We start from the raw sequence: 12,364 nt of genomic DNA, 5'->3' as shown, positions 1-12,364 counted from the left end.
GCGCCTTCTGCCTCAAGAGCAGGGCATGGCTCAGCGTGGGCTCTGCTTCTCGTTTTGCTGAACTTGAGTGGGATCCTGCTCCTCCCTCCTGGACCTGCTGGGATGCAGGGGGAGGCGTCCTGCACCATCCTGCATGCGGGGCAGGGGCTGTGTCCCGTCTGCTCGGGAAAGGACGCCAGCGGGCAAGGAGGGCTCTCCGTGCCTGGTGTGCTGGCATGGAAGTGCTCCCGCCTGTCCTGTGTGCTGCGCTCCCTCCTGTCCAGCTCGCTGGGGTGGGAAGTGCTGCCCCGTGTCTTCTGGGCTGCTGTGGGGGAGCTCTGTCCAGTGCCCTGTGGGGGCGAGAATTGCAGCCCTGCGTCGTGAGTGCTGGGAGAGGCACAATCCTGCCGCACTGGGTGAGGAGCATCATGCCGCATCTCCTGCTGTGACTAGAGGGGCATTGCTCCATCTTGAGTTGCTTTGCGTCCTGATGCTGAGGGACAGGGGAGCAGCACGCCCCGTATTGCTGCTTGTGCTCAGAGGGTGCTGCCCCAACGCTGTGCAGGGGCACCTTGGGTACCTGTGAGGGATGTGGCCACTGCAGCTCCCTGGGGAGGCACACAGCCCTGGGGTTTCCTCCTGCACCCCAGGGAGAAGCAGGGTGTCCATGGGGAAGGTGGTGGGACATGCCGCTCCCCTGACTGCTCCTCAAGGTCCCGGCAGGGGGGTCTCTGGGTGGGCTGGGCTCTTCTGCATTGATGCGGTGTGTGGTCTGAGTCCTTCACGGGGCAGGACAGGTCCCTGCGCCCGGCCGAGCGCTGAAGCTAAGGGGGTTTTAGCTGCCCAAACATACCGGTTCTGCTCAGAGCTGTGTTTCTTCCCAGCGAGAGCAGAGAGAAGGGCTCTGTCACGATCTGTGAAGGCAACATTCCCAGGACGCCACTGCGTCCCTTTCTCCCTGTGCTGCTTCTCCTCTCCAACGTCCCCTGCTGCTGCTGCAGGTGACAGTGAGATCCACCACTCTGCCGGACATCCCGGCTGTGGGACACCTTTGGGCAGCAGCTCTGTCCCACCCTGGCTTCTTCCTGGGGCTCTTCCCTTGTTGTCTTCCTTTCACTTGGTGCCGGTTGCTGGCAGGGCACGCAGGGTGTCTCAGGTTCCCCCTTTCTTCCCAATCCTGTGTTGCGCATCTTCTGGCCCCGAGGAGATGCTTCCTCCCAAGGAAGCTGGGGGGGGTCTGCTGGCTGCCCCCCTCCCTGGCACAGCAGGCTGCCAAAGGGTAACGCCGCGAGGGCCCATCACCTCCCCGCGGTTGCTGCAGAAGTCCTCAAGCCCACTCTGCTCAGTGACTCAGTCGCTGGTCGGGGCTGAGCACAGCACAGCCCCAGCCCGTCCTGGCCGCTGTGCAGTGCCCTCGCTAATTTTGCTCTCATTTGGAGCACTCGTTGCTGGGCGGCGTTGGAGCTGGGTCATGGGGTTAACGCCCATTAGCAGAGCCGGCTCGCACCGAACTCTGCTCAGCAACTCTTCACGGAGCTCAGTCTTTAAAACATCATCAAAAAATCATCAAGAGAGAGAGAGACAAGCACGTTCATTTCCACTGCCCACTAATTCTAATGGAGCTGGCGTAATGGACTCCCACCAGCACGCCTGCAGGCAGCTGCAGGGCCGGGGAGAGGGGCTCTGCCTTCCGGCCCTGGGATAGCCCCTCTACCCCGGGGCGGCTGGAAGGGGCTCCCCCTCCTGTAGGAGCAGCTTCCACCGGGACCTTAACCCTGTCAAGTCTTAGCTGGTGACATCTGGGGCTCTTCTGGCCACCCCAGGCACCGGGACGGAGCCTGTGCCCTGTGCGTGGTGCAGGGAAGGGCTTTCTGCCAGCTCTGCTTCAACAGAGGCAGTCTGAATCTGTGTCATCTGCTTGGTGCTACCTGTTCATCTGCCCAGAAACGCCCGTACCACATCCGAAACCTGTGCCTCTCCCCAGAAAAATCTGAGGAAGCTATGACTTGAGTCTGATCCAACTTGTACGGGTCCCCCAGGGTGCGCAGGGACTCGTCCCAGGCTGTCCGGGCAGATGGGTCCGCACACGTTTACAGCTGCCCCGACTCCTCCAGTCCCTTCCCGGCTCTGCCGAGCCCCACGCGCGGAGCCGAGGGTGTCATCCCACAGCTCCCCGCGCTCCTGCAGTAGCCAAGCCTCCAAACAGGTCTGGCCATGCCACGTCGTCCTGCCTTGCTGCGGGGAAACAGGGGTAGCGGTTTTGCTTACGAAAGAAGCCTTAGTGTGGCAGAAAAGCTGTCGTCCTTTGTTAGCTCTTCCCGGGCTCTGCTGAGAGCAACAGGCCCTTTGTTCAGGGTGAAGCTGGAATCCGTGAGGCACAAAGGAGGAAGGGGAGTGGAGGTCCTGCGGCTTGCGAAGCTGCTGCTGGGGCTGTGCTCTGACCGGGACTGCTGCCCAGGCTGGGACTGGGCATCCCCAGGGCTCCGGGATGGCCCTGAGCTGTGGGAAAGTCTGTCCGACTGGGGTTGGAGCCCCAGAAATCTCCCTGTTGGCCCATGGTCGGGTGTGGGCAGCCCAGCGGGGACCCTTGCAGCAGGGAGCTCTGTGAGGTCCTGAGCAGGGGGCTGAGACACGCACAGCCTCCGTGCCTCAAGGAGCAGCAGGGCCGTGCGGCAGGGCGGGCGTTTGCTGCCTCGTCTCTGCTGGGACGCGTGCGGGCACAGGGAGGTTGGGCTGGGATCCCTGCCTGCGGGGTCGGTGGGGAGGGTCTGAGCAAGCGAGGGAAAGGAACAAGGTGATGGAGTCGTGGCGGGATTCTGTGGCAGGAACCCTCACCATGTCCCGGGGATGGTGCCGACCTGCTTGCTGCTGTTTCAGTAGCAGCAGAAGCGGCTCGGCAGCCGGCAGCACTTGAAGTGCATCCAGCGCTCCCCAGGTCCGAGCGGCTGACCTGCACTCTGCGACGCGCTGACAGCAGCCACGGGCGGCTCAGACCACGGGTGGGGGAGGCTGAAGGAGAATGGGGCCCATTCTGGTAAACAGGGGTGCCCCACAGGTGGCTTCGTTGGTCGCTGCTGCAGCAGTGTGGCCTGATCCGAGACGTGGGAAGTGCCTGGGGCACTTGGGCCGTCACCGTCCCCAGGAAGAAATGCCACTCGTTCCTTCCTGGCTATGACGTTTTGCCCTGGGCGGCGATCAGCCCTGCAGCTCACAGGGGCCTGGTCCACGCTCTCATGTAGTCTCCTGCAGAGGTAGCAGGAACTGTCTCTAGGCACAGCCGGAGCGCTGTCCCTGCGCTGCAGGTCCCGGTCACAGGCTGGGATGGTGGGGGAGGCGGGGGCAGCTGCGGGCGCATGAGTGGGCTGGAGCTGAGCAGGGGCTGGGGAGGTCCAGCGGAGTGCCGGGGTAGCAGGGTCCTGTGTCTCCTGCTGCTGGCTGCCATCAGTAGTTGGGCGCTCCCTGCCCATGTCCAGGGTACGGCAGCATTCACAGAGAGCACGGTGCTAGCGAGCCAAGGAGGCGGTGGCTGTTAGCCCGGCTGTTGTCTGGTTATTTCTTCTCTCAGTACTGAGAAGTTACCGGCTGTATATTTTCCTAGACCCTTGTTCTTGAGCTGGCATTTGGTGTCCTTGGAGCTTCCACAGCAAAGGTCCTTAGGGTAGGAGCACGTTGCCCGCAGGGAGCTCCCCCGAGCAGGGACTGTGGGGTCTCTCCTGCGGCTGAGAGCTGGAGGACGGGGCAAAGCACTGGGCAAGCTCGATGTCTCCGTTAGGCACGTGCCTCACAGAGAGGGGAAGAGTCCAGCAGCATGACTGACTGCCGGTCTTGTCGTCCTCCTGATGCCCCAGAGTTTCTCATTCCCAGCAGGAGAAAGGCAGTTGTAGACATCTTTGCCCAGGTGAGGCGTCCCAGGCTGATTCTGGGGTGAGATGAGTGAAAGACCCTCCCCTTCCCGTGTGGGAAAGGCAAGCCGTCGGCGCTTCACCTGGAGAGCCCTTCATCCTGGAGTCATTCGACCCTCTCGAGGGTCTGCTGGTGCAGAGACCAAGCCTCGCATTCCCACAACCGTCCATTTTGTCAGCGCTGGCAATTCCCCGGCGCCGTGGCTGCCACTGGGATCTGTGCAGGACAGCCATGGAGCGCTCTCAGCAATGGCACAGGACAGGCGTCCTTCCCACCAGATGTCACTCGCACTATTCACCCCCATGAAATGCAAGACCCTGAGCCCGCTGTGCAAGTGTCATGGCACTCTCCACCATGGCACAGTAGCAGGAGCGGTGTTTTACCCTCAGGTTGTTGTGGGGTGAGCAGCTGTGCGTGATGGGAAGAGACGGAGAGTTGGGTGCTGTGCCCCATACCTATTAATGCGGGTGGTGGGGCCTCCGAAGGAGGCGAGAGCCTGGACGGAGAGGAAGGGCTGTGCTCTCCCGCCACCCCCGTCGGAGCTGTCTGTCCGCAGAGAGACTTCCCGTGGCTGCCCCCATGTTCTAAGAGTGTGTGTGGACACAGCTGTGCCAGGCCGGTGCCGGGCAGCGCAGCAGCGGAGATTGGCCGTGCCCTTGGTGGGACGCGGCTGGTTGGTCTCTGCGCCTGTTTGTTAGCTCTGCTGGGGTGCTGCGGGCTGCGGCACGTTCCTCGGTCATCGCCCTCCTGCTGCTTCCCGCTGCAGTAAGAGGCTGCTCCGTTCACAGGCTGCGGGGTGTCGGGCAGAGGAGAGGGTCCCCTCCGGACCCCCGGCTCGCCTCTCCGCACCCGCCCCGGCGGTCACAGGCCCTGCCGGCTGGAGGCCAGCGCAGCCATGCCTCGCCGCGGACCAGGCTGGGCACCTCGGCCTCCGCGCCGTCTCTGGAGCCGTGCAGTTGACTCCCTGCTTTTAATAGAGAGCTGGGAAGGCACATTATGGAGATGAGGGTGTTATTTGCATAACGCTAATTAGGTAATTACAAATCATTTTGCTATGAGCTGAAGCGTGTGCTGTGACATAACGTTTATTAGTCATTCCATTCAGGCCCCGCTTAGTTAAGTCATTTACTGCACTAACTACTGAAGTTGGCAATAAAAGGTAAATGCTGGTGCAAAGCTGAGACGGGGCACCCCGTGTGAATCTGAGACCCGTGGGCCGCCCGGTGCAGCCCATGGCGTGGGCTGGCAGAACCCGGCACCGGCAGCCCAGACGGGGGGGGGGGGCGTTATGGCAGCCAGAGGGGGACACCGCCTTTTAAGTCTTGCTGTTCAGCTGGCTCTTGGTTGTTTTGGGGCCATTTTCATAGGGCCAGGGGGGCTGAGGTGCTTTCACATGTTTTCACTGTGCCCCGTCTCGCTGCTGATGGCCTTGCCACCCAGCGTAGAGGTGCCGGTGCTGACACCCTCCTTGGAAACCCACCAGGCAGCCTGCGTTCGCAGGGATGCTGACGCTTCCATTGGTACCCAGCCTCCAGGTGCCTGGCGGTCCGAGCGACCCTCAGGGCTCACCAAAGCTGTCTTCCCTGGAGGTGGAAAGTCAGGAATTTGTCCTCATGTGTTTCACAGCCAGAGAAGTGCTTTAGCGTTGAGGCTGTATCTTCTGGGGTTGCCTGTGGGGCGCAGATGCTGGTGCTGTGCAGAGGAGCGGTGGAGGCGCCTGAGGGGCAGGTCGCCTGGCGTTGCCCTCACGGGCACTCTGCCCTGCGTGCGTCCCCACTGCCCTCCCCGCTGCTGTCTGCTCTGCCCTCCCCGCTGCCCTCCCCGCTGCCGTCCACGCACCTCATGGAAGCAGGTCCTCTTGGCTGGTGTCCAGGGACCTCCATGGCCACCAGCTTCCCAGGTTTGGGAGCCGGAGGCTGCCTGCCTGGCTGAGCGCTGAGAGGTGCCAGAGCCAAGAATGGCATCGCTCTTGCCTCTTCATAGCTCCTGCCCTGGTCTCTGCGACGTAGTCCTTCACTATGGGGAAACAGCAGCTATGCCGTCATGTGGGTCCACGGAGTGCCCAGGCACTGAGGGCTTCCCGAGCAGCATCCCCTCTCAGCTGGTGATGACGCCCCTTCTCGATGCACAGGACTGTGAAGAGCTGCCGTTGAGCCCACCGCAAGGGCCCTCCTTGTGTCTCCCGATGCAGAGTGCAGGGCTCTGTCCCTCTAAAGCCGCACCAAGCGCTCTGTGGGCCCTTCGGGGGTGATGGGGCTGTCTGGGGACACCAGCTCTACGGAGGAGCTGATCCCACAGCTCAAGAGGTCAGCAGCTTTCTCCAAGGGTAGGACATGCAGGGCATGGAGAGCATGGTGCAAACAGCTTCCAGCAGCCCGGTACCGCAGCCTCCTGGGTTTCCCGGCCAGGGATGGTGGGGGGGACAAGGCTGTTTGTGTGCAGAAGGAAGGACAAGCCCACGCCAGTGGCACTGGCACAGCAGGAGCTGTGCGAGCAGCAGGAGGGACAGGCTGGTGCAGAGCTCTGGTTCCTCCCTGCCTGCCCCCTGTCCCTGCACATCCCAGTCACAGCCTCCTGGGGACCGCTGCTGGCAGCCATCCCGCCCCTGCGCTGGCACAGCGGTGGCTGCAGGGATCTGTGTGTGCTCGTGCCCCGCCAGGCCGGCAAACCCCTTCTTTCCCTCACCCATGTCATGGCACACCTTTCTTTTCCAGAACCCGATGAGCCATTTGAGTTCATTATCGTGTCCCTGACGGGCCAGACGTGGCTCTTCGAGGCCTCAACATCAGAGGAGCGAGAGCTTTGGGTCCAGGCCATCGAGAGCCAGATCCTGGCCAGCCTGCAGGGCTGCGAGAGCAGCAAAAATAAGGTAAGAGGCCTCCGCTGAGTTCCGCTTTGTTCCCTCCTCGCTGGCATCTGCTTTGCTGCATCCGTCGCTGTCCCAGGCTTCCCTCTCTGTCCAGGCTGGTCCCATACTGATCCCTCTGCTCCCAGTCAGGGTTCAACCCTGTCCGTGGGGCTGTGCTGTTCCCTACCGCGTTTCCTGTCACCTCTCTGAGCTCCCTGTCCTCTGCCCAGCCTGGCTCCAGCCCCATGGAGCTCTCTGCATCCCGCCAGGCCAGGACCCTGTGCTGTCCCCCCTTCCTTGGACAGAGCTGCCTTTTTGCCCCCCTGGCGCACACCCGGCTGCGACACGGTGTTCCCTCCAGACCCTGTTTTCTGAGCCCCCGCAGCAGAGCCTGCAGGGGGCCCGCTGCAGCGCGGTGCTGGGGGCCCCCCAACAGGCTCTTGGGGTGGCGATGAGAGGGCACGTGGCGGGGCAGTAAGCCTTGAGTAAACGGGGTTCCCATGCATTCTGTTTCAGGCTCGGCTGGGCAGCCAGAGCGATGCACAGGCCATGCAGGCCGTCCGCACCGCACGTGGGAACAGCTTCTGTGTGGACTGCGATGCACCAAGTAAGAAACGCTGCACTGGAGGTGGGGCGGCTCACCCGGGGAGCGCCGGGGAGCTGCACCCCAGCCACCTCCCCTCTTGCCCCAAAGGAACCTTCTCTCTGGGGCTGTCTCCTCCTCTCCTGCAGTGGACCGGTTCTTCAGGGATGGGGGACTGACCCACCTGCCACGCTGGTCCGTGACCCCTTATGACCAGCCTGGGGTCCTTGCCTCTGTGCTACTGGGGCACTGGGCTCAGAACGGATCTGGTGGGCAGGTGCCTGCAAATACAGGTCTCCTGGATCGTAGGAGACAGGCTGGTGAGTCCATGCTGGTATTAACTCTCCCCCACTGATCTTGCTGCCCTCAGATCCGGACTGGGCAAGTCTCAACCTGGGCTCCCTCATGTGCATTGAGTGCTCCGGGATCCATCGCAACCTGGGCACCCACCTGTCCCGTGTGCGCTCCTTGGACCTGGACGACTGGCCTAGCGAGCTTCTCATGGTCATGACAGCCATCGGCAACGCCCTGGCCAACGCTGTGTGGGAAGGAGCAGTGGAAGGCTACCCCAAGCCCACCCCTGAGAGCAGTCGGTAAGGGAGATGGAACCACAGAGGTTCTTCTCAGACCACCACACCAGAGGGCTTGAGGGCACCTCAGGACATTGGGAGCAGCCATCCAGTCACACAGAGAGGTGGGCAAGAATCCTGGAGGTACGCCAGTGTCCGGGGTCCTGCCTGCTCTCTGGGGGCTGGAAGCCCTCTCCCACTGTCCTGGTGGGCCAGCGGGGCTTCGTGGCCAGCCATGGCCATGCAGTGACTGCTGGAGCTGTGGCTGGCTGCAAAGCAGAAGGGGTTAACAGAGATGGCTTGGCAGCGTTGTGCGGGTCTCAAGGGTGCGTCCCTTTCAGGCCCTTGTCTGTCCCTATCGGAGCGACTCTCCTGTCACTCATCCCAACAAGAGCCCATTCTGCAGCTTATCAACGGATAAGAGCGGGTCAGGGGGCGGCGGGAGTGAGCATGCTCCATGCGGGGCATTGATGGCCGCCCGCCAGATGCAGATGGATAGAATGGCAGCAGATAGCGGCGGCACGGCACACATCGATCCGCCCGGCCCCGCAGCCCCAGGCGGGACGGACGCTGCCGCAGCCTTTGTTTGCACCAGGCGAGACGGCAGCAGTGATAACGTGCCTCCCGTGGCACCGGGCTGCCGTGTGCAGCAGCTAACCTTTTCTTGCCGCTGGCCATGGCCCACATACAAGCACGGAACAGAGGTGTCCCCCCGCACTGCCATGTAATGAGCACGCAGGAGGGTGTGCAGGGCCACAGGCATGGAGGTGTGGGTGTCCCTTCGCTCCGTGGCAGGTGGGGGATCTGGTTGTGGGACGCTGCTGCTGTACATGCACGGGTGTAAGTGCAGTGTACGTAGGGAGCGATAAGGAGGTGCAGTGAGACAACTGTGTGTCGGCCATGTGTCTGGAGCAGTGTGACAGAGCCCCAGTGACCGCTGCGTGCATGGGGCAGTCTCCACAGCAGGAGCCGTGCAAGGGGTGCCTGTGTGTGACGAACATGCACTGCTAACGCGGGGTGTGTTCAGGGTGGCAGCGCTGGCACACGTGCCTCTTTGCACATGGGGCCCAGGCAGGTTGGCCCACCTGTGACAGTGACAGTGTCCCCTCTGGCAGGGAGGAGAAGGAGCGTTGGATTCGGGCCAAGTACGAGCAGAAGCTCTTCCTGGCTCCGCTGCCCGCGTCGGACATCCCGCTGGGGCAGCAGCTGCTGCGGGCTGTGGTGGAGGACGACCTGCGCCTCGTGGTGACGCTCCTGGCCCATGGCACCAAGGAGGAAGTCAATGAGACCTATGGGGATGGAGATGGGCGCACAGCACTGCATCTCTCCTGCGCCATGGCCAACGTAGTCTTCACGCAGCTGCTCATCTGGGTAAGGCAGGACCCCACAGCCTGCACCGTGGCACTTCTGGCCCTGTCCCGGTGCTTCCGCACTGCAGCACCTCCCTGCTCTCAGGTCTCAGGACACCCCTCGTCCATCCTCCTCCTGGAGGTTCCCCCACGTACTCGCTGGCGCTGCCCTTCCCACCCTCCCATCTCCCTCTCCCTGCCCGCCCCAGTGCCGCAGAGCCGCCCTGCCTCTGCCGGTGCTCTTGCCGCACCAGCCCCGTGCCCATGGGCCGCATGGTGCCCGGGTGCCGCTGACTGGCTGCTTTCTCTCCTGCACAGTACGGGGTGGACGTGAAGAGCCGGGACGCTCGGGGCCTGACCCCGCTGGCCTACGCCCGGCGAGCCGGCAGCCAGGAATGCATCGACATCCTGCTGCAGCACGGATGCCCCAGCGACAGTGCCGTCACCACGCTGACCCCCAGCCTGCCCCGCCGCAACACCAACGCCAACAACAACACCTGCACCGTGGTGCCAGCTGAGCTCGGCTCCAGCCCCAGCACCGTCTAGCCCCCCGCGGGCCCTCCACTCACCCCACGGCTGCCTTCCAGCCCTGCCGAGGGACCAGAGCTGCAGGAGCGGGTCTGAGAGCAGCACAGCCAGGCCACCCACTGCGCTCGACCCCCCCACCAGGTCCCCTGTTGTGGCTGGGAGGCCAAGGAGACGGCAGCTCGCTCCTCCGTGCCCAGTTCCTGCGGACTCTCCCCGTGCCGCTGGGAGCAGGGGCTGTGAAGACTTCGCACTGTTGGCCCGCGCAGGGGCCCTCTCGCAGTCACTGGGGTGGGGGGCTCCAGTACACCACGTTCTCATGACCGGTACAGGGGGAGGAGAGGCATTTCTCTGTGCCCCCCACCACACACACATGTAGATAATAGAGGGGCTGGAGGCAGTTCGGGGGTGTGCCCCCCCGCACAGCTGGTACTGGGGAGGGCGATTGCCACCCCCGCACTCCCAACAGCAGGGCAGTTTGGGCACTTCCCTCCCTCCCGCCCTCCTGCATCAGCCTCGCTGTGCACCCCTGGGGAGGCGGGGGGCAACAGGAGGTGCGTGTTTCGCCACCGCACCCCTCTGCCCCTCTCTGCTTCTGGCAGGCGCAGGGAGGGATCCCCTCGCTGGTACCGCTCTCCACGTGCTGATGCAAAGGGAGCTTTTCTCCCACGCAGCTGCTGGAGAAGCCCCTCCAGCCTCCCTGGCGACCTGGAGGGTGAAGAGGATGGTCACCCTGGGTCCCCAGCTGTGTCTGTCTGTCTGTAGAGTCACTGTCCTTCAAGCCCCAAAGCCATACACAGTGTCTGCATCAGAGCATCCCTGCTGGCTCCCGCTGCTGCCCAGGCGGGGCTGGTCTCCGGCTGAGCGAGAGGAGAGAGGAGATGAGCATCTCCCTTTGGTTTTGGGCCAAGCCTGCAGCTGAGCGCTGGCACCCAAAGGCTTTGGATGCTGCTGTGGAACGTCTCTGTCACTTGTGTATAAAATGTACATTGGAAATATTTATATGGACACTCTGTATATACTGTTTCTTTGCCATGAGTTGCCCTGTGTGTGTTACCTGCAGCCAAGGAGATAAAGGACAATAAAGCAACCCACCTCCTGCCAGCCCGGCTTTTCTGTCTGCTGCCCTTTGGGCTGCCAGTGCAGCCTCCGGTCTGCTGCTTGCCCTCACTGCAGGGTTTGGTGGGCTTCCATCCCAGGCTGAGACACAGTCAGCCCTTTCTCCTCCAGCTCAGGAGCAGGTCCTGCGCTGAACTGGCTCCCCCTCGGTGGGCATGGCAGAGTGCTGGGGTGGGGAGGGGGGATGTCCCCCAGTGCTGTGGGACAGTGCAGGGACACGGCCCCAGAGGGATGCACGGCTCTGGCGGGCTCAGAGATGGGCACAGCAGAGGGATGCACCAGGTAGGGGATGAGCGGGGTCAGAAGCCCTGGGGCCAGCTGGTCCCCGTGCACAACTGAGTGAGTCTGGAGGTGGGAGGGGAGGCCGATGTGGGCAGGAAATGGTGGGCTGTCCCAGCGAGCAAAGCCCCTGGGTGGTTTGCTATGGCAAGAAGATTGCTGTAGAGGACTGGAGGTCATCTCGTCCCAAGGCACAGGCAGCCTCCCCAGGCAGTTAAGGGAGCTGTGAGTCTCTGCTCTACATCCCTGATCCCACGTGTTTCTCCCAGCGTTTGGCAGCGCGAGGCCCCAGTGCTGCCGGTTCCCCGCTGGCTGCACTCAAGGCCATGCCACAGGAGACGGTCTGGGGCTCCAGCGTCCCCTCTTGCCGTGCCTGGGTCCAGGCTCTGCGTGGCATGGGACTGGGCACGGCACTGGGTCCCCAAACCTGTGTGGTGGTGCTGTAAGGAAGGGACACCCAATGCTCCCCCCAGCACCCCTCAGTGGTCCCCTCCAGACCCCTGTTGCCTCCTCCCCATGCCCTTCCCATGGCAGAGGGTTGCCACAACAGTGGCTGCAGATGGCGGCCCCAGACCCTCAACACATCTCTGTGTGCCGGCTGCGTGTGGCAGTGCCATGGTCCCTGTCCCGGCTCCAGCCCTCCCTGCCTGTGCCCGGGTCTGCCCTCCGCCCCCCTCTCCCTCGCGGTGCACATCGGTGCCCCCACACCGGCCCCGGCCCCAGCCCGGTGCTGGGTTTGGTTAATTTCCTGGCGACTGCATTAGCGGGAATGGAAGCCGAGGGACGGCAGCTCCTCTGGGGCCCATTAATCATCCCCCTCAGACAAGCTGCCTTGATTACAAGTGGCAAGAAATTCATTAGGGCTGCGGCTCTGACAACTTTTATCTGCGCGGCTGGATCTGACTCATTAGGCAGCCAAATTAAAGCCATGATGGGCCCTGATGAAATTCACTGCTTGTTTATCTTGTGCGATCTGATACATCTGCCCATACATCATCCAGCGCGCAGGATCCCGCCCGGCCCAGCCCCGGCGCCTCCCTTCCCATCCCAGCCCAGCCCTGCCATGGCCGGCCAGGGCGCCCTGGCCCATGGCACTGCCTGGACCCAGCCCCCAACGGGGGCTCCAGCCAGACCCCTCGCCTGCCCCGCGCTCTGACTTCGGCGTCGGGGCTGGGAGCGGCGGCCGTGCTGATAGGAGCCACGTGGGGAC

General features: G+C 63.2%; 1 protein-coding gene across 1 annotated transcript in view; it reads left to right on the top strand.

The window, feature by feature from the left end:
• AGAP3 (ArfGAP with GTPase domain, ankyrin repeat and PH domain 3) overlaps positions 1-10,854 on the top strand; it is a gene marked incomplete at both ends in the record, with an annotated part of 153,037 nt that extends 142,183 nt beyond the window's left edge. Inside the window, 5 exons of the mRNA XM_082479178.1 lie at positions 6,597-6,751; positions 7,247-7,337; positions 7,684-7,906; positions 8,998-9,253; positions 9,550-10,854. Coding sequence (XP_082335304.1) covers positions 6,597-6,751; positions 7,247-7,337; positions 7,684-7,906; positions 8,998-9,253; positions 9,550-9,777 — 953 coding nt within the window. The remainder of the gene's footprint in view (positions 1-6,596; positions 6,752-7,246; positions 7,338-7,683; positions 7,907-8,997; positions 9,254-9,549) is intronic.
• Between the last annotated feature and the right edge of the window lie 1,510 nt (positions 10,855-12,364).

This window comes from Vanellus vanellus, assembly GCF_965231255.1.
Source record: "Vanellus vanellus genome assembly, chromosome: 2".
NCBI lineage: Eukaryota > Metazoa > Chordata > Aves > Charadriiformes > Charadriidae > Vanellus > Vanellus vanellus.
This window is presented reverse-complemented; position numbering and strand designations above follow the sequence as displayed.